This window comes from Impatiens glandulifera, chromosome 4 (genome assembly GCF_907164915.1).
Source record: "Impatiens glandulifera chromosome 4, dImpGla2.1, whole genome shotgun sequence".
NCBI classification, from domain to species: domain Eukaryota; kingdom Viridiplantae; phylum Streptophyta; class Magnoliopsida; order Ericales; family Balsaminaceae; genus Impatiens; species Impatiens glandulifera.
Genome location: NC_061865.1, coordinates 58,920,973 through 58,941,217, shown reverse-complemented (window position 1 = coordinate 58,941,217; position 20,245 = coordinate 58,920,973). Strand labels below are relative to the sequence as shown.

Below are 20,245 nucleotides of genomic sequence, written 5' to 3'. Positions count from 1 at the left end.
AGGTGATAGAATCCTAAACCTAATGAGGCAGAAGCAACTCAATGAAAATAATGATGAAATAAGCTGGAAAACAGAAAGCAATGAGAAGTTTATTACAGGAAAGGCATGGGAAATTGTTAGAACAAGAGGACAGGAGGTAGATTGGCATAATGTGGTATGGTCTCCAAAGATTATTCATCGTCACCAATTTATTCTCTGGCTGGTATACAGGAAAAGGTTGACAACAAAAGACAGAAATCGAAAATATATAAACATTCCTGATATCAACTGTGTCCTATGTTCGGGAGTTGAGGAAAGCATAAACCATTTATTTGGGGAATGCTCTTTTGTAATACAAATCTGGAGGATGTATGCTGCAAACTTGAACATCATCAACTTTCCAAGAATATGGGAAGAAATCCAAGAGTGGATGAAGAATAAAGCAAAAGGAAGATCCTTCTATGTAAGTATGTTGAAATGTTACTTTGAAGCAGTAATCTACAATATCTGGAAAGAAAGAAATTCAAGAACTCACAGTGGAAGAAGTAGAACCGCTGAAGATATTTGGAGAGATATAACTTCAGATGAAAATGCACTCATTCAATCCTGGAGAGGAATCGAAAGGAATAAAGAGAATAGAAAGCTCTGCCATATATGGGATATTTCGTTTGAGAAGGTCACAAGTAGAATAAAAGTAAAAACGCTGTAGGCGCTAATTGATTATTGTTATTGTATGTAATTCAATTATTGTTTTATTGTCAAATCTAGAAATTGTCTAGATCTGATCTTAAACTTTTGTATTTTTTTCCCTCTTTTGGGTTTTTTTAATGAAATGGCACTAAGCTGTTTTCAAAAAAAAAAATTGAGAAACAATAGGGTTTTTGTTAATTTTAGTGTAAAAACACAAATTTTTTTCTTATCAAATAGATTAGACGAATAAACTACTATGAATGAGTAACAAATGAACTAAGAAAAAAAACTCTCAATATGAGCTACTAAACATATTAAATGGACTAGGCAATAGAGTAAGAATAAGTTTAATAACACTATATATAAACAATTAAACAAAATAAATTTGACCAAATAAACAAACAAATAAGGAATGATAATAAATTTGACCAAAAATAAACAAACAAATAAGGTGAAATGATAATAAAATTGACCAAATTAATAAACAAACAAATAAGGTGATCAACAGATGAATCATGGGTCGCATTCCTATATATATTGAATTCAGGGGCTTGGAATTTTGTGCAGACAAATTGTTTATGAATACAATGGTGCCCTTCTTCTATGACATGCATTACATTATTGTCTCAAAATTTCAGCCATAACTTAGACCTTCTTTGGTAAAAGTTAAATGATTATTAGAAATAATTTATAAAAAAAAAATTAAAGAGTATTTATATATATATAAATAAAATAATAAATAATAATTTAATATAGAAAGTAATTTTTTTTTTGGAAAACAGCTTAGTGCTATTTCATTAAAAAAATCCAAAAGAGAGAAAAAAAAATATAAAAATTTAAAATCAGATCTAGACAATTTCTAGATTTGACAATGAAACAAAAATTGAATTACAACAACAATTAATTAGCGTCTACAGTGTTTTTACTTTTATTCTATTTGTTACTTTCTCAAACGAAATATCCCATATCTGGGAAAGTTTTCTATATATTCTCTTTATTTCTTTCGATTCCTCTCCAGAATTGAATGAGTGCATTTTCATCTGAAGTTATATCTCTCCAAATATCTTCAGCGATTCTACTTCTTCCACTATGAGTTCTTGAATTTATTTCTTTCCAGATATTGTAAATTACTGCTCCAAAGTAGCATTTCAACATACTTATATAGAAGGATCTTCCTTTTGCTTTATTCTTCATCCACTCTTGGATCTCTTCCTATATTCCTGGAAAGTTGATGATGTTAATGTTTGCAGCATACATCCTCCAGATTTGTATTACAAAAGAGCATTCCCCAAATAAATGGTTTATATTTTTCTCAACTCCCGAACATAGGACACAGTTGATATCAGGAATATTTATGTATTTTCGAATTCTGTCTTTTGTTGTCAACATTTTCCTGTATACCAGCCAGAGAATAAATTGGTGACGAGGAATAATCTTTGGAGACCATACCATATTATGCCAATCTACCTCCTATCTTCTTGTTCTAACCATTTCTCATGTCTTTCCTGTAATAAACTTCTCATTGCTTTCTATTTTTCAACATATTTCATCATTACTTTCATTGAGTTGCTTCTGCCTCATTAGGTTTATGATTCTATCACCTTCTGGATTACGCCTCAAAAGTGAATCACATTTACCTTCATAGACATCTCTAAATGAGTACTTGATGTATTCTCTTCTAACTCTGTTTCCTTGCATTTCTTCTTTGAATATAATGGAAATATTATCCAGCTAAGGATCATGCCAGAATAGTACCCCTCTTCCCTTTCCAATTGTAATTTTTACCATTTAAAAGGCATACTTTCTTGTTTTTAGGATTTTTCTTCAATTACCATATCATTCTTTCATTGATACTTCGTGTTTATAGAAAGTATTTTAGTATGTTTTTTAATGAATTAATTAATTTGATGAATGTGAAAAAAAAATAAAGTAATGTTTGATTTTATTGGATGAACAAGGCCTTAATTAGAACCTTTGTATAAATATATAGTATTTTATGAATCTATAAGATTTCATATATTTCAAGCTTTCATGTTAAATTAATGAGATTTGAAGGCAACCAGCATAAATAAAGTCATTAAAAAACTTTTAAAATCAGGTCATAATTGTTGTAACCACAACTAATTAATAAAGTTTCTAATGTTATAGTGCACAACAAATTTCACTAGTAGATCCAAGAATTTTTTAAATAATCTCAAAAAAAAATAATCATCTTTTTAGGGTGTCTTAAACAACAATTTTTTTTTAATTGGTGGCCCCAGGCGGTGCCCCGGTTATGTTTTTCATCCACCCTTTCCTAATCACTTTATCGCTAAAGTTTTCAACTAACATATCATCAATTTCATATTTTTTTTAATATTAATATATATTTTTAAGTTTTTTTTTCAAGGTTTTAAAATACACGGTTTCAAGTGAGTGAATGAACAGTCAAAATTCGGTTCGAGCAAAATACTGATCTGGATATTTCGATTCAAAACCTACAATTCTGAATTTACATTAGTTCAGTCTTTCTCTCTTTAACTAACTTTATTAATTTATCATTATTGAGTTTAAAACAAAAAATTAAATCGTGTTGATTGGAACGATTTTCATAACCTTATTTTTCTTTTTAAAAACTCTAAGTGGAATATTAAGTTTATAAGCTAAATCCAAACAAAACCTAATAATAATTTGAATATTAATAAATAACCAAAAAAACACATGCTCCAAATCACAATCCTTTTTCAAAAATGGAAGATTATTCATCCATCCAAATTCTCTCACTCTTCCTCCTCTTTCTCTCTCCATTCCTCCTCCTCAAATGGTTCCTTTCTCCTCAAACCGACAAGAACAAGATCAACCCACCGCCTTCGCCACCAAAGCTCCCAATCATCGGCCATCTCCACCGCTTCGGCAAACACCCACACCGCTCACTTCTCTCCCTATCCCGCCGCCACGGCCCCATCATGCTCCTCCACCTCGGCAGCACCCCAACAATCGTGATCTCCTCAGCCGCCGCCGCCAAAGAAATCATGAAAACCCACGACCTAATCTTCTCCAACCGCCCTGAAACCAAAGTCAGCCGCAAGCTCCTCTATGGTCTCAAGGACGTCTCTGTCGCCCCTTACGGAGAGTACTGGCGGCAGTTGAAGAGTATCTGCGTTCTTCAGTTGCTGAGCAACCACAAAGTCAAATCATTTAGGTCTGTAAGAGAAGAAGAGGTCTTGTTGATGATTGAAAAGATTGAGGAATCGAGAGGGAAGAACATTTCAGTGAATCTGAGTGAGATGTTTTCGAAGTTAGCTAATGATGTTGTGTGTAGGGCTTCGTTTGGGAGGAAATATGATGAGGGGGAGAAGGGGATGAGATTCAGGCGTTTGTTGACGGAGTTTTTAGTGGTTTTGGGAACGGTGAACGCCGGCGATTTCTTGCCGTGGCTGAGTTGGATTAATAAGTTGAATGGTTGGGATAATAGAGTAGATAGGGTGGCTAAGGAGATGGATGACTTTTTAGAGGAGGTGGTGGAAGAGAAGATGAATCAAAGAAAATTTGAGGAGATTGTGGATGAAGATCATGATGAAAGGAAAGAGGGTTTTGTTGATATTCTATTGAGGATTCATATGAGCCAAGAAACAGGGGTTTCAATTGATAGAGATAGTGTCAAAGCCATCATCTTGGTAAGTTTTCACTTTAATATATTCAAAGAAAAATTTACACAAATTTGCATTATTGTAAAGAAAACATTGTTAATTGTTTGTTTGTTAAGGCCTTGTTTTGAACAGGGTTTTGAGAATAGATGGTAGATTATTTAAAAAAATTGATGGGTGATTTTTTTTTAGAAATGGGGTATTTAAAAAAGGGTATAATATATAATGATAAAAAAAAATAAAAGATAAGATGTGTGAACAATGTTTGATTATCTTTGATTTTTCTTAAATAATCCAAACTCAACTAGACCTTAATTGGTGGTCCAATTCACACATTTTGAAACAAACAAAAAAAACCAAAAAAAAAAGTGAGAAATTTCTACATTTGTCTTTAAGAAAAATTGAATATATTTTAATTATATGTTAGGAGAATTCAAACTAACTGTTAGGCTAATTTAAGTGTCAAAATATAAGTTAAAATAGATATTATAACTTTTAGGTGGTATATTCTTAAATTCTAAATAAATAATGTACATAATTAATCTATTTGAAAGTTTTCTTAAAACAAGTTAAATAAGAAAAAGAAGTCTCATTTTGGTGGGCACTACCTTTGAAATGGTAGTTTTAGAAATTATTCCATCTATATTAATAACCACAGGATTATCTAGATGATAAAAAAAACTTGCTTTATAAATATCAGTCGACTATATATAACTAAGTGAGATATTTGTTGTGGTTGAGGTTGACATTTGTGAATTCATGTTATAAAAAAAATAATTTTAAAATATTATCATAAGATCTTGTTAACTAAGTTTTGATATGAATATCATATATAATGTTCTATAATTTGGCAGGATATTTTCTCAGCCGGAACAGACACAACATCGACCATCTTAGAATGGGCGATGACAGAGTTATTGCGACACCCTAACGCGATGAAGGAGTTACAAAATGAGGTAAGAAAAGTTGCTAATGGAAAATCCATAGTAACCGAAGATGACATAGAAAATATGTCTTATTTGAAAGCGGTCATAAAAGAAACCCTAAGATATCACACACCTATTCCTCTTCTTGTTCCAAGGGAAGCAACTCAAGATGTTAAAGTCATGGGCTACGACATAGCGGCTGGCACCATTGTCTTTATCAACGGATGGGCTATAGGTAGAGACCCGGTTTCATGGGACGATCCAGAAGAGTTCAAACCCGATAGGTTCCTCAACTCTTCTATTGATTATAGAGGTCATGATTTTGAACTAATCCCATTTGGAGCTGGTAGAAGGGGATGTCCCGGGATTTCATTTGGTATCGCTACCAATGAGCTCGCATTAGCCAACATTGTGAACAAATTCAATTGGGAGCTCCCTAACCGGATGAAGGGAGAGGACTTGGATGTGGACGAATGTATTGGTGTCACAATTCACCGCAAAAACCCCCTTGTAGCTCATGCAATGTAATTAAAAGAATCATTGAAACTAATGATGATCAAATGCTTGTAATATTTCTAGACATGTTCTATATTGTCAATCCTCTTACAATATGAATCTTGACAATAGTTGTGAAAATTTTCAATTCAATGACAATCTATGTTTTATAGTTTTGGGTCATATATGAAAGTGACTTTAAAGATTGGAAGATATAAGCATTAGGGCAAAGACAAAGCTAACATGTCGTTGAAGCTTCCATTAATTCTAAGGTAATGAAGTTGATACCTTATACTTCATTTTCATGTAAACTTTGGATTATTAGTTAAAGAAACAAAACTTATGTAATGTTGATTATTTGTATAAAATAACTAAAATACTATAATATATATAATATATAAGAATATTTTTATTTGACATTTAAAGTACTACATTATCAATATAGTATTTTAGATTGATCACTTTGTTACTCTTATATTTGATTGTTGTGGTTGAGTTTTGAATATTTATTCGCAGAATATCATAAACATCATCTAAACTATTATTGTGATGAATTTTCATAATTTAATTACGATTTTCTGGAATAAAAAATAATCAATGAATCAAGTTTGTATAATTTAAAAGGAAAATAGCCAACATTCACTTGCATCAAACAAGCTCTGATTATTATAAAATTATTTTGATACAAAACGTGGTTAAAATAATCAAATATTTTAAATATTATAAAAACATAAAATGAGAAGAGTAGTTTAATTGATAAGTTAAAATAAGCAATCTAAATTAATAATGATATTTGAAATTGGGATATAGTGAATTATTGGTGACATCAAACAATCTTGTGATTGTGAAACTTTGAATGAATCAATTAAGTCATTATTGTCCAAAATGCCTTTTCAGAAAATAAATTAATACATGAAGATTTGAGAGTAATATAAAATAACCAACAAAACATAAACTTAATGAATAATTGGAAATGGAGGTTTATTCAACCATGTTTGGATTCTTCATCCTCTTATTGTTTGCAAATAATAAAAAGAAAAAGAAAAAACCAGAAAAATAAGATCAATTTACTTTATCAAATATTTACTTTAAATGACCTAATTATCCATCCTACTAGGTATTTGAAGATCTTCCTATTTCTACTTTTGGGTTGGATGATTAGGTTTTGTGCTTCAAACAGGGTATGCAACATTTTCTGCTTCTTGTTTATTTTGAAATAAACAAGTAGAAAAATTGTTTACAATTAATTTGGAAGCTTTCATGCTTAAATCTTCATAGTTGACTAATCTCAATTATAATCAACAGATTTGATTCACTCAACAAAACCACAATATTTTACCTCTCAACTAAAATTTGTTATAATCTTTAATTATTTTTTAGAGTTTAAAAGCTCTCTATAATTGATTAATGAATATTATGATTTATGATCACAAAGTTGACCTTAGGTTATTAATAATACATTATCAAACAAAATTAATCTAGAAAACTAGCCTTACCCATAACTCCCATACAAGTACGTACATGTAAAAATTAAAATAAAAAAATCACAAAATTAAAATAAGATAAAAAAAAATTATAAACAAAAAAAATCACAAAAAATTAAAATAAGATAAAAAAAAAAACAAATTATAAACACGATGCCTAACAGATTTTCGAGTTCTCATATATCCTTGAAAAAAAATTCTCCAACTAATTCCACTTGTTTTCCCGGAATAAATATCACTAAACGATAGAGTTAGAGTTATAATTATAATAATAATATTATTGTTATTATTATTATAATTTATATGAACGATTACACTAATTGAAAATTCGACGATTATTTTCCAACTACCGTAGTCTCAATCGAAATAATTACCTAATAGGTAAGCATATCATATTAGTCGTCAAACTCAATCCAAACTTCTCATTAACTAATCATTCGCACATATTAATTATATAATCTCAATCCTTCTTCACAGAAGACTTCAAATAACACAATAATTCCGACCATTCGGAATAGAATAAGCTTCAAAACTAGGAAACATATAAGAAAGCTCTATTTTTTCATATTTTAGTCTCCCCACTATCATATAATTAGATACATATTATCAACTTCATCATTATTGAGATTATATTAAATTGTAAATTGATCCATAGCCAATAGCCATGGGTGATCATATATATAAAAGAAGAAGACCCATAAGAGGATAGAGCACAATCAAGAAAGAAATGGATCCAGATTATTTAGTCATCTTGTTCCTCGTTCTCATTCCTCTAATTCTCCTCAAATGGTTCTTCATTCCTTCAACAAAAATGAAGAAGAACATCATTAACCTACCACCATCCCCACTTAAGATTCCTATAATCGGTCATCTCCACCTCTTCGGTCGCCACCCTCACCGCTCATTAATCTCCCTATCCCGTCGTCATGGTCCCATTATCCACCTCAACCTCGGCACCATCCCAATTGTTGTCATCTCCTCAGTCGCCGCCGCCAAAGAGATCATCAAGACCCACGACCTCATATTTTCCAGTCGACCCAAAAGTAAGATCGTGCACAAACTCTTTTACAATCTCAAGAGTGTCTCCTCCGCTCCCTACGGAGACTACTGGCGCCAATTGAAGAGTATTTGTGTCATTCAACTGTTGAGCAATCACAGAGTCAAGTCCTTACTTCTGTAAGGGAAGAAGAGATATTGCTTATGATTGAGAGAATCGAGGAATCTAAAGGGAAGAACATCCATGTGAATCTGACCCAGACTTTCTCTAAGTTATCTAATGATGTGGTGTGTAGGGCAGCATTCGGTAAGAAATTTGATGATGGGGAGAAATGGAGTAAGTTGAGTTTATTGTTGGTGGAGTTTCTCTTGGTGTTGGGAAATATTAGCATTGATGAATGCTTACCTTGGTTGGGTTGGATCAATAAGGTCACCGGAAGAGACTCCGCCGTGGACAGGGTGGTCAAGGAAATGGATGATTTCCTTGAGTCGGTGATAGAGGAGAAGATACAAGAGAGAAAGGTTGATGATGATGATGATCATGGAGGAAGAACAAGAAGGAGAGATCTAAATTTTGTTGATATTCTATTGACCAATCATATGACCCAAGAAGTCATTGATCGAGATACTGTCAAAGGCACAATCTTGGATATATTCTCAGCTGGAACAACTTCTTCATCTTCCATCTTAGAATGGGCTATGACTGAATTACTAAGAAACCCAGAAGTAATGAAGGAATTACAGAACGAATTGAGAAAAATTGGTTAGGGTGCAAATCCATTTTAACAGAAGGAGACATAGAAAACACAGTTTACTTAAAAGCTGTCATTAAAGAAACTCTCAGATATCACACTCCTATTCCCCTGCTTCCAAGGGTAGCTCGTGAAGATGTTAATGTCATGGGATATGACATTGCGGCTAACACATTCATCTTCATCAACACATGTGGTATATGTAGAGATCCACTGATATGGGATGACCCAGAAATGTTCAAGCCAGATAGATTTCTCAATTCTTGTATTGATTATAATGGACAAGATTTTGAAATGATCCCATTTGGAGCTGGAAGAAGAGGTTGTCCTGGGATTTCATTTGTTATAGCCATTAATGAACTTGCATTAGCTAATCTTATCTATAAATTCAATTGGGAATTGGGTTATGGACTAAAGGGAGAGCATTTAGATGTGGAGGAATCCACTGGATTCATTGTTCACAGGAAAAACAATCTTATGGCTGTTCCAACTTAATTCAGACGAAGAAGAGAGTTTAGGGCTTAGAATTTAGAATTTAGGGTTTAAGCAATTGAGTAAATGCAGAGGAAACAAAAGGCAAGTTTCCTTCTTCCTCTTTCCCTGGGTAAACAATTTCTATATATGATGTATACAGTATAAATATATAGAGAGAGAGATTGTACCTTATCATTTTCTCTGTTTCTCACCATTGATAATGTCGAATCCAGCGGCGAATCAGCTCGAACCATGGACAGATCTCGAAGGCAAAGTGGTGATGGTAACCGGTGCATCATCCGGAATCGGCTGGGAAGTATGTATCGATCTCGCATCCGCCGGTTGTAAGATCATCGCCGCCGCTCGCCGTACCGATCGTCTCCAATCTCTCTGCAATCAAATCAATCAATCACAAACTCCGCAAGCAGTTTCCATAGAACTCGACGTTAGCGCCGATAGCAAATCAATCGAAACCGCAGCAAAGAAAGCATGGAATACCTTCGGAACAATCGATGTCCTGATCAACAACGCCGGCGTTAGAGGTAAACCTAAATCTGATCTCGAAACCCTAGGCGGTTAATTTCATTCCTTCATCTTGTTATACTCAGGAACGTTGAAAAGCGCTCTGATTTTAGATGAGGAGGAATGGAATAGTACAATGAGGACGAATTTAACAGGAACTTGGTTACTATCAAAGTATGTATGTTCATACATGCGTGATGCGAAGAAAGGAGGATCAGTTATAAATATTTCATCAATTGCTGGTCTAAATCGTGGACATATACCTGGTGGAGTTGCGTATAATGCATCTAAAGTTGCTGTAAACACGATGACGAAGGTAATGGCGCTTGAACTTGGGAGAATGAAGATAAGAGTGAATTCTATAAGTCCAGGGATATTTAAATCTGAGATAACGAAAGATTTGATGGAGAAGGAATGGTTGAAGAATGTGGCTATGAAAAGTGTACCTTTAAGAACATATGGAACGGTGGATCCAGCTTTGACATCGCTGATTAGATACTTGATTCATGATTCTTCGTTCTATATTACTGGAAATTGTTTCATTATTGATGCTGGTGTCACTTTGGCTGGGGTTCCTCTCTTCTCTTCGCTCTGAAAATTGTGAAGTTTTCACTTCTCTTCCTCCTGCTGATGAAGATGAAGATGATGATGAAACTAGGGCAGTTCTTTATTACAATAAGAATCTTCTTCTTCTTTGGGTTTTTGGATTACAATACTTTTGATGCTGCATTGGTAAATTATCCCTAGCTTCATGATTAAGCTTTAATAACTACAATTTAAATCGTTTTAAGTTTTGAAGTGAATGTTATGCTATTCATTCTCGAACCCGATTTTAAAAGAGATGTTTTTTCATCTCATCCCTAACCACTAGTACCCAAAACCCGACTTGAACAAGGTCAGAATTGTATAAACAAGGTTTTTATAAGAGAACAATCGTTGAAGGATATAATAGGAAAAAAAAAAGTGTGGTGCTTACACCCTTTATATGAAGGTGTGATATGGTGGATTGATTGATTATTAATATCAAAATATACTTTGTAACTAATGAGTCACAAAACTTTGATGAAGACCAAGGAGACTCCATCTTGGTCAAGTGGATCATATAATATAGGTATACCTTGAATGCTAGCGTCGACACGGGTGCGGTTAGCAATGCAGAAATTATCAAGAATGCGCAACATAAATGTTTCGAGACTATACAAATTGCCATTATGAAAACTTTAATATTAATTTTCGAAGTTTACCAAAATTCTTAAAGTATGCTAGAGCATATAGATGTATTCTCCCATTCGCTTTTCTACAAGGTCTACTTTCTTCCTTCTTCAGACCAGGAGCCTGGGTGATAAGTTTTTTTATTTCTATTAAAAGTTTTACGTCACCCACAATTCTCAGTATTAAGTTTATGGGCCAAGCCCCTATTTATAATCAACTCGAGATTAAGTAACATATACAATTGTATAGTATTATTAATTAATTAATAAAATAAATATTAAAAATCAATTAATATATTTAAGTATATATTTTTGGTAAGAATATTATATATGTGTCATATTTATACGATAAGAAAAACAAATATATAAAACAATGTTAATTTTTTTTTTATCACCAAAAGTAAGATTTTATTTATTTTTTAATCTAGTCATCAATCAGTCTACGTGTATTATTTTTCTTATTTGTTTATTGTAAATCTAATATTATAAATATTAAAAACTTTATTTATTATATATATTAGAAATAATAATAATAATAATAACAAAATTGAGAAAACCCAAAAAATCTCAATTCAGAACGCTGCTCCCGCTCCTCTGCTTTCTCTCATACAATCATCTTCATCTTCTGCAAATCTTGATCTTTAAGATGCAAATGCTAAAATCAAGCTTTTCATTCGCCAGTTTTCTCTCAAATCCTTCCCATTTCAGACCTCTCCGTCTCATCCACACAAAACCCACTTCCCAAATTCAACACCCACCAACTGTTCGACAAAATGCCACACCCAATCTTCACAACCTAGCACCTCACAATCTCCCCCCAACATCACTCTACATTCACCTTCCCTTCTGTCGAAAACGCTGCCATTACTGCGACTTCACAATCGTAGCACTCGGTTCATCATCTTCAACCCAACACGACAACGACCCTCGAATTACAGACTACATAAATCTCCTCATAAGAGAAATCACAGCCACAATTGATCAATCCAATGTACCTTTACAAACAGTCTTCTTCGGAGGTGGCACACCATCGCTTGTCTCCCCTAAACTTATCTCCATTGTTCTCGACAAATTGAATTCCAAATTCGGTCTCTGTTCTGATGCAGAGATATCAATGGAAATGGATCCTGGAACATTTGATGATAAAAAAATGAAACAACTTGTGGATTTGGGTGTCAACAGAGTGTCTTTAGGAGTTCAGGCGTTTCAAGATGAGCTGCTGAAAGCTTGTGGAAGGGCGCATGGTGTTAATGAAGTTTATGATGCGATTGAGATTGTTAAGGGAAGTGGAATTAAGAATTTTAGTATGGATCTTATCTCGTCTCTTCCTCATCAAACAATTCAACAATGGGAAGAAAGTCTGCAATTTACAATTGAAGCAAATCCTAATCATGTTTCTGTTTATGATCTGCAAGTTGAACAGGGCACCAAATTTGATACCTTGTAAGTTTTCATCTTTATTCTAATTTGAACTTGATTTTAGTGATTCTAAATAATAATTATCAGGTATAAACCAGGGGAGTTTCCTCTTCCATCGGAGAATCAATCGGCAGAGCTATACAAAATAGCTTCAAAGATGCTATCGAATGCAGGTTATAACCATTATGAAATCAGCAGTTACAGCAAGAATGGTTTCGAGTGTAAACACAATATTACATATTGGAAGAATCTTCCATTTTATGGTTTTGGATTGGGATCTACTGGTTATGTAGGTGGTTTAAGGTTTTCGAGGCCTAAGAGAATGAGACAGTATGTCAGTTTTGTTGAGGATTTGGAAAATGGGGTAGTGAATCCACACGAGGAACGAGGAATTGATGGTCGGGATTTGGCGATGGATGTGGTGATGTTGTCGCTTAGAACGGCGAGAGGGTTGGAATTGGAATCGTTTTTGGAGACTTTTGGTTGGGAGCTTGTTGGGAAGTTGTTTGAAGCTTTTGAACCTTATGTTGAAAGTGGACATGTTATATGTCTTGACAGGAATAGAAGAACGGTTGGGATTGAGGAATTGAGAAACCTCGAGGTTAAAGAAGATGTGGTTGCGTTTGTTAGGCTTAGTGATCCAGATGGTTTTCTTTTATCCAATGAGTTAATATCGATTGCTTTTGGTGTAATAGCTCCTTGAATTTGTATTTTGTTTAAATTAACATTTTATTTAGATTTTAATAGAAGTAGAAGTAGATTTATTTAGACTGAACCACCGGTATGAACAGTTAAATGGATGGTTATCTGAATTCTGACTTCAATACGGGTATCTTTCGAATTGGTCGTTCGGAAATTTTAGATTCAAAAGGTTATTTTGAACGAGGAGATGTTGTTCCTTTTCAGCGCCCCGCCCCAAAACTTATGTAATTTATGGTCGCCAAATGTGCCGATTAATCTCTGAATCTTCCGCTCATTCCTCGATAAATCCTATATAAGTTTCCGTTGCTGGAATTCACTATAAAAAAAACAAATCTGCAAAACTGTTATGGTTATATTATCACTTGTGAATACTATAAGTAATTATTTTAAGTCAGAAAATAAAAGAGATAACAACTCTCACAATTAGGCATATTTTGAAACTATTCTTAATTTTTTAAAATCATTTATTTGGAATCTATTTCACAATTAAAAACACTTATTTTATATCATTTTAATTTACTTGTATTTTGTGTGGTATAATTCAAAGATTTTAAAATTTGGTTTCAAATAAGAGTTTATTATATCAAAATTAATTAATAAATAATACTAAAGAATTGTATTGCATAAATAATTTATAAAAATAAAACTTTAAACTTCTTGTAAAAAAAAAATATTATTATAGGTTCTTACCCAATTTTATGTCCAATTTTTTATTATTAATTATATATTATATTATTTTTATTTTTTTCTCTATTCATATTAAATATATATTATATAATATATATAATTTTTTTTATCTATTTTTTCTTTATTATAATATATAATAGAGAAATGATACAGACAGCTACTAGGAGAACGATTCTTCCAGCAGCGACTGTCTACGTGCCACGTAGGCCCAATAAAAAAAAATCTAAAAACCCAAAAGCCCAGAAGTCTGCCCTTTCATCTTTCATTTGCCATTTTCATCTTCCCAAACATTTTAGGTTTTCTCTCTCTCTCAAGTTCATCTGCAATTCTAGCGATTTACAAACGCAATTGATTAACTCAACCATCTTCAACATCTTCCAAGACATTCACATATTTCTCTCTTTCTCAAATCCATCTGCTTTCGAATCCTAGCAATTTCCATCGTGTGCTCGCATTCTTCAGAGAAAACCCTAACATTAATCATCAGAGAAAATCCATCGTCTGCTCGCGTTCTTCGTTCAACACAAAATGGTAACTTCTTCATCATTTTTTTTACTTTAGTATATTCGGTTATATAATCTAACTTGCGACATTTTTGTAATGTTTAGGAATCAAATAAACAAGTGGTTATATATGATGCTTCTAAGAAGAACGAAGCAAAAAAGACGAATACAATGATTGAGATGTTTTTGACAAAGGTATTCCAGCTACGTCGTTTACTTCCAATCTTCTCTTCGCAATTGAATCTAGAACTTTGTGAGATCTAATATGTCTAGACTTTCCCGGGCTCAATATATGGTTGTGCTCAAGGTAGACACTAGTAATCTCAAATTCACACTCATTTCTAACAGCAACGTTAATCTTAGCCTTACAATTCGTTTTGATGAAAGGTCTAAGTTGTAAAATATTTTTCCCTTTTGAAGTAAATACACCATTTTTAGCACATGCAATGGAGAACCACTTTTGCTTTCCATCTTGCCCATTTTTGCTCCTAACTTACAAATGCCAAAACCCTTTGATTGTGCGTAAGCATTATAATACTCATGAAGTTCATTTTCATAATCAAAAGTCATGCCAACGATGGGGATTTGAACATTGGGAGGGGATGATGATGGTTCACCCGTGAAGCTGAAGAATAAGAGAGAAATTTCAGTATTAAAAACATGACATGACATTGCAGTGTTAAAAACATAACATTGCAGTTGAAAGAACATGACATTGCATTTGAAAGAACATGACATTACAGTTGAAAGTGTAATGTAACCGAAATTCAAAATACAAAAAATGAAAAAATATTAAAAATGAAAATTGTCAATTTTAATGTTGTATTAAGCTTGAATGTCATGTTTTGAAATAATAAACATGACATTCAATTTTTTTAAAATGAACTGTAGTTTAATAGACATTTTATTTTAGTGAAAAACATGACATGACATTGTAGTGTTAAAAACATAACATTATAGTTGAAAGAACATGACATTGTAGTTGAAAGAACATGACATTGTATTTAAAAGAACATGACATTTCAGTTATATATAGTTTATGAACAAAACTAAATACAGTTCATTTCTCTTATTAAAAACAGAGAAAATAACGACATTACAATATTTTCTTGAACAATTAATAATGATACTTGGACAAACCTCTCTACATTCAGGGGTTACAAACTGGAAGCGGGAGATAGGGAGCGGACAACCGAATGGAGGGAGATCGAAAATCGTAGTCGATGGAGAACGGACGGAGGTCAGAAATCGGACGGAAATTGCAGACGATGAAGGCGCTAGAGAGCAGACAACCGAAGATGAGAATGGAGAGAGGTCGAAAATCGTATTCGACGGAGAACGGACGGAGATCAAAAATTGGACGGAAATCGTAGACGATGAAGGCGCTGGAGTTTGTAGAATCATTAGATGATGATCTTGAGTGAGAGAGTGAGCGGTGAGATGAGCGGTAAATGTGAAATTAATGGCGGGCTTCTAGGTGCTTCTGGGTTAATATATTTTTTTTTTTTGGCCTACCTACGTGGCCGGCCACGTAGACAGTCGCTGGGAGAATCGCTCTCCCAGTAGCTGTCTGTATCATTTCTCTATATAATATATTAACCATTTATATCTTATTTTATATTATATATTATATGTGTATATTAATTAATTATATTTTAAGTACTTTTCTAACTACATTTTTTTTAATTTAATACAATTTACTAGAAAAAAATTGAGAATACAAAATTTGAATTTGCAATAGCCTAAGACGGATGTAGTATCAGAATTATATTTTTTTTTAAATGTATTGATTTAGGATATCAAATATTATTAAAAAAAAAAAAGTGTATAAATAGCTGGCAAATTGCATTTTATCCATCTATCAGATAGTTAGTGAGAGAGAAAATGGCGGCCGTACCTATGCTTGATGCTTCTCTATACACTTCTTCCTTCCGACGGCCGGCAGCCGCCAAGCTCACCGTCTCCGGCGGCAGTTCCTCATTGCACAACCTTAACCTAGGCAACACTCGACGTCACAGCCACCTAGCGGCATTTCAGTCACCTATCAATCTCTTTTCTCGATTCCTTCATGCCCCAAAGAAGATTCAACAGAAAACCCACATCTTCCTTCCTCACTTGATCGCTGCCATGGTCAATCAATCTATCTCTCGATCAATCAGGACCCAATTTGATTAGAATCTCATATTTTGTTTTCTTCATTTCTGTTTGCAGGAAGATGTTGAGGAAACATACATAATGGTGAAGCCCGATGGAGTTCAACGAGGCCTTGTAAGTCTCTTAAACCTAAATCCTGTGTTGTTTGATGAATTCAAGGCAATGGGTTGCTGTAATTTTGGGATTATGTTTATAGGTTGGAGAGATAATTTCTAGGTTTGAGAAAAAAGGGTTTAAGCTGACAGGATTGAAGCTCTTCAATTGCCCAAAGGAGTTAGCTGAGGTTTGTGATTCTCAATTTTCATACTTCAGATTAAGAACAGAAATCATACTCTGATGATGATGATGTGATGATGATGCAGGAGCATTACAAAGATCTGAAATCGAAGTCATTTTTTCCTAAATTGATTGATTACATAACATCAGGACCTGTAATCTGTATGGTAAGACTTCAAAAGCTATGATTTTTGCATATAGTTCTTAAAATTGTCTTGTGAATTTGTATTGATTATTGGAATTGGAATTGGAATAAGGCGTGGGAGGGTGTAGGAGTTGTTGCATCAGCCCGTAAGCTAATTGGTGCGACAAACCCTCTTCAAGCCGAGCCAGGAACAATCAGAGGGGATCTTGCTGTTCAAACAGGAAGAAACGTTGTTCATGGGAGTGACAGCCCTGAGAATGGCAAACGTGAAATAGGTCAAATTCCCTTGCAGCCCTGAATTCTTCTTGTTCTCTATACTAAAAATGTGTTTATTATTATATTTGCAGCTCTATGGTTCGGGGAAGGAGAAGTGTGTCAATGGACGCCTAGCCAAGAACCGTGGTTGAAAGAGTAAATTGCTTCGATGACATGTAGAAGAAGAGCTCAGTTTTCAGTCCGGCTATTGTAGTATTCAGACATTTCAATGCTCTTTTATGTTGTTGGTTTATGTATTAGATGAAGATAACTGTTATTTGTTTACAAATTTCTGTATAACCCCAAAAAATGAAAACTATTCTAAGCTTGATATTGTTTGCCGTGAAATTGTAAAAGTTCTGAAATTAGGTTATAAAATTATGGTAAACACAATTAAAACTCATAGGCTCTCTCAAAGATCAATCCGGATGGATGTTCTTAAAGGAAATTGAACATGAGACCACTCTCCTAGGCGAGACCCTTTCTAATTGAACCACCCTAGTGGATTTGGGCTAACTTACGTGTGGTGTGCATTTGTGGGAAGGCAGCAACAAAACTCTATAACCCTTATATATAATAATTTTTTCTTTTTCTTTTCATATATATCTATATATATATATATAATATGATGCTTAATTTTTAAAATGTTCGGATAGTCGGGTCGAGAGTTATAGTTAATTTGGATATATATGTGAGAATAATGAATACTTAGGTCCAATTGAGTTCTAATTAATTTGGATATATACCGTGAGAGTAATGAATACTTTGGTCGGATTGTGGGTTGACCCCCATAAATTTAAAATGTTATATGTATGTTTCGAACTCGCAACCTAACAAAACAAACACAACTCTTTAACCAATTAGGCTAATAAAACTTTATATTTTAAATTTAACACCAAACTAGATGACGAGGGCATTTTAGTAATATAAGTTTAACTTTTTAACTAACTAATCTATATATATAAATAACTAATTGGATGAGAGATTTTTTATTTTATTTTAATATATTATTCGTGATTTATTAAAAATTTAAACATTGTATTTATTCGTGATTAATTAAAAATTTAAACATTGAATAAATATTATTATTATTTTTTTATTTTATTTATATTATTTGTGTGCAATCCCACGGTATCTTCCTAATTATATAATAATATATTACTTATTTTTCTCTTTATTAATTTTCTCTCTAATATAATAATATATTAATTTTTTTCTATATATTATAATTTGTGACAGTTTTATTATTTTTTTATCCTTAATATTAGACTCATTTTCTATTAATTTGGATATATATGTGATAGTAAATGGATACTTGGATTTATATGAGACTTTATATTTTAAATTCAACACCAAATTTGATGAACGTGAGATGTTTTATAATATAAGTTCAACTTTTTAACTAATATAATATAATATATATATAATGATGTTTAATTTCCAATGAGCCCGCCGATATATATTATATATAATAATACTTAGTTTTCAAAATGTTCTGATTGTCAGGTTCAGAGTTGTTGTTAATTTGGATATGAGAAATGATTAGGTGAGGGAATTTGGTGAGGGAATGACTTGGCATAATTATTCGATGAAAAAATCAAATAATTTCTCTTTTTTCTCTCTTTCCTCCCACTTTTTCATTTTCCAATGCCAAGTCATTCCCTCACCAAATTCTCTCTCTATCACTCCTCTTTGGATATATATGTGAGAATAAATTAAAAATACTATCACATTTTCACCTTAATTTTTTTCTCGATTTTTATATTATTACTTGTGTAAATGCACGAGCTACATGCTAGTGTCTTAATTAGTTAAATTTAATTGTATGATTTTTTATAAACTTTAATTTATCTTAAATCTTAATATTTAATGTTTTAGGTTTAAATGACGGATCGGAGAACGATATAAATGATAAAGATTGAATAAGGTTTCGAAAATATAAGTCGAGTGTTTTAAAAAAAATATCAAGAAAGGACATGAGGCAATGAAAGAATCAATGGGTTTAATTTCTAAGTTATTCAATGCAAAAAAATCAAAGTTCTCAATCTTTGAATCAAGATGAAAATGAAGAAAATGATAGTGTAAGAGTATGAGATGAAGTCTTGGAACAATCTAATATTATGGTTATGAATGATATTCTTGAAGATGAATGTGATAATGAAGAAAATGATAGTCTCGGAAATGAAGGTGATAATGAAGAAAATGATAGTCTCGGGATTAAGGTGATAATGAAAAAAATGATAGTCTTGGAGATGATGTACTTAAACAACCCATGACTAAGAATGTTAATATTGAGGATGAATGTGATAATGAAGAACTTAATCCTAGGCTTGAATTTGAAAAAGGATGTTGATGTGAACTATGATCCAAATTGTGGGGAAGTATTAATGATTCTAAAAGGATAATGTTAGTTTAATGAGGGCCTATTAAAATTTTAAAAGATAAGTTTCCTAAGGATAATATAGGTGGAAGACGTTTTTCTCCATTTTTTATGTTTATATTCTTCTCAATGGTGAGAAATAAGAAAGGAAATGGCTTGTGTATTCAAATGAGTTTAATAAGGTCTTTTGTCTTTATTGCAAACTATTTAAGCATACAACTATGACAAGTAGTTTGGCTAGAGATGGAAGTAATGATTGGAACAACCTTTATCTAAAGATTAAAGAACATAAAATTAATTCAGAACACATCCTCGATGTTTTAAGATGTAATGAACTGGAAAAAAGGCTACATCAAAATACAACAATTGACAAGAAGATGGAAGAATTAATCAACAAAGAGAGAAATTATTGGAAGTTGATATTAACTCGAATAATTAGGAGTGTGAAGTATCTTTCTCGAAATAATTTGTTGTTCCGTGGGTCTAGTGAGAAGATTTATGAGAATAATAATAGACTGTTTTATCAACTTATTGAATTTCTTGCGTAATTTGAACATACTATGAAATAA

General features: G+C 32.5%; 4 protein-coding genes and 1 pseudogene across 4 annotated transcripts; all 5 read left to right on the top strand.

Annotated features, from left to right (window-relative positions):
* The first annotated feature begins 3,387 nt into the window (after positions 1 to 3,387).
* Positions 3,388 to 5,827, top strand: LOC124936901 (cytochrome P450 736A117-like). The gene is made up of 2 exons (XM_047477431.1): positions 3,388 to 4,325; positions 5,150 to 5,827. The coding sequence occupies exons 1-2, from the start codon at positions 3,399 to 3,401 to the stop codon at positions 5,747 to 5,749; spliced, it is 1,527 nt and encodes a 508-aa protein (XP_047333387.1). The 5' UTR covers positions 3,388 to 3,398; the 3' UTR covers positions 5,750 to 5,827.
* A 2,100-nt stretch (positions 5,828 to 7,927) lies between these two features.
* On the top strand, positions 7,928 to 9,565 carry LOC124935555 (annotated as a pseudogene).
* A 26-nt stretch (positions 9,566 to 9,591) lies between these two features.
* On the top strand, positions 9,592 to 10,700 carry LOC124936932 (3-oxoacyl-[acyl-carrier-protein] reductase FabG-like). Its single transcript, XM_047477461.1, has 2 exons — positions 9,592 to 9,964; positions 10,031 to 10,700. The coding sequence occupies exons 1-2, from the start codon at positions 9,643 to 9,645 to the stop codon at positions 10,537 to 10,539; spliced, it is 831 nt and encodes a 276-aa protein (XP_047333417.1). The 5' UTR covers positions 9,592 to 9,642; the 3' UTR covers positions 10,540 to 10,700.
* Positions 10,701 to 11,712: 1,012 nt separating this feature from the next.
* Positions 11,713 to 13,342, top strand: LOC124935808 (heme chaperone HemW). The gene is made up of 2 exons (XM_047476234.1): positions 11,713 to 12,598; positions 12,662 to 13,342. Exons 1-2 carry the CDS (start codon positions 11,802 to 11,804, stop codon positions 13,275 to 13,277), a joined length of 1,413 nt encoding a protein of 470 aa, XP_047332190.1. The 5' UTR covers positions 11,713 to 11,801; the 3' UTR covers positions 13,278 to 13,342.
* A 2,975-nt stretch (positions 13,343 to 16,317) lies between these two features.
* Positions 16,318 to 17,627, top strand: LOC124934374 (nucleoside diphosphate kinase 2, chloroplastic). The gene is made up of 6 exons (XM_047474898.1): positions 16,318 to 16,596; positions 16,678 to 16,734; positions 16,817 to 16,903; positions 16,983 to 17,063; positions 17,154 to 17,316; positions 17,389 to 17,627. Exons 1-6 carry the CDS (start codon positions 16,351 to 16,353, stop codon positions 17,454 to 17,456), a joined length of 702 nt encoding a protein of 233 aa, XP_047330854.1. The 5' UTR covers positions 16,318 to 16,350; the 3' UTR covers positions 17,457 to 17,627.
* The last annotated feature ends 2,618 nt before the right edge of the window (positions 17,628 to 20,245 follow it).

Bases quoted from the DNA above. Each gene is read 5' to 3' on its own strand.
- LOC124936901 (XM_047477431.1), top strand. From the start codon at position 3,399: ATGGAAGATTATTCATCCATCCAAATTCTCTCACTCTTCCTCCTCTTT. The intron at 4,326-5,149 runs GTAAGTTTTCAC...ATAATTTGGCAG, and splicing joins GTGTCAAAGCCATCATCTTG to GATATTTTCTCAGCCGGAAC.
- LOC124936932 (XM_047477461.1), top strand. From the start codon at position 9,643: ATGTCGAATCCAGCGGCGAATCAGCTCGAACCATGGACAGATCTCGAA. The intron at 9,965-10,030 runs GTAAACCTAAAT...TGTTATACTCAG, and splicing joins CAACAACGCCGGCGTTAGAG to GAACGTTGAAAAGCGCTCTG.
- LOC124935808 (XM_047476234.1), top strand. From the start codon at position 11,802: ATGCAAATGCTAAAATCAAGCTTTTCATTCGCCAGTTTTCTCTCAAAT. The intron at 12,599-12,661 runs GTAAGTTTTCAT...AATAATTATCAG, and splicing joins GGCACCAAATTTGATACCTT to GTATAAACCAGGGGAGTTTC.
- LOC124934374 (XM_047474898.1), top strand. From the start codon at position 16,351: ATGGCGGCCGTACCTATGCTTGATGCTTCTCTATACACTTCTTCCTTC. The intron at 16,735-16,816 runs GTAAGTCTCTTA...TTATGTTTATAG, and splicing joins ATGGAGTTCAACGAGGCCTT to GTTGGAGAGATAATTTCTAG. The intron at 17,317-17,388 runs GTCAAATTCCCT...TTATATTTGCAG, and splicing joins GAATGGCAAACGTGAAATAG to CTCTATGGTTCGGGGAAGGA.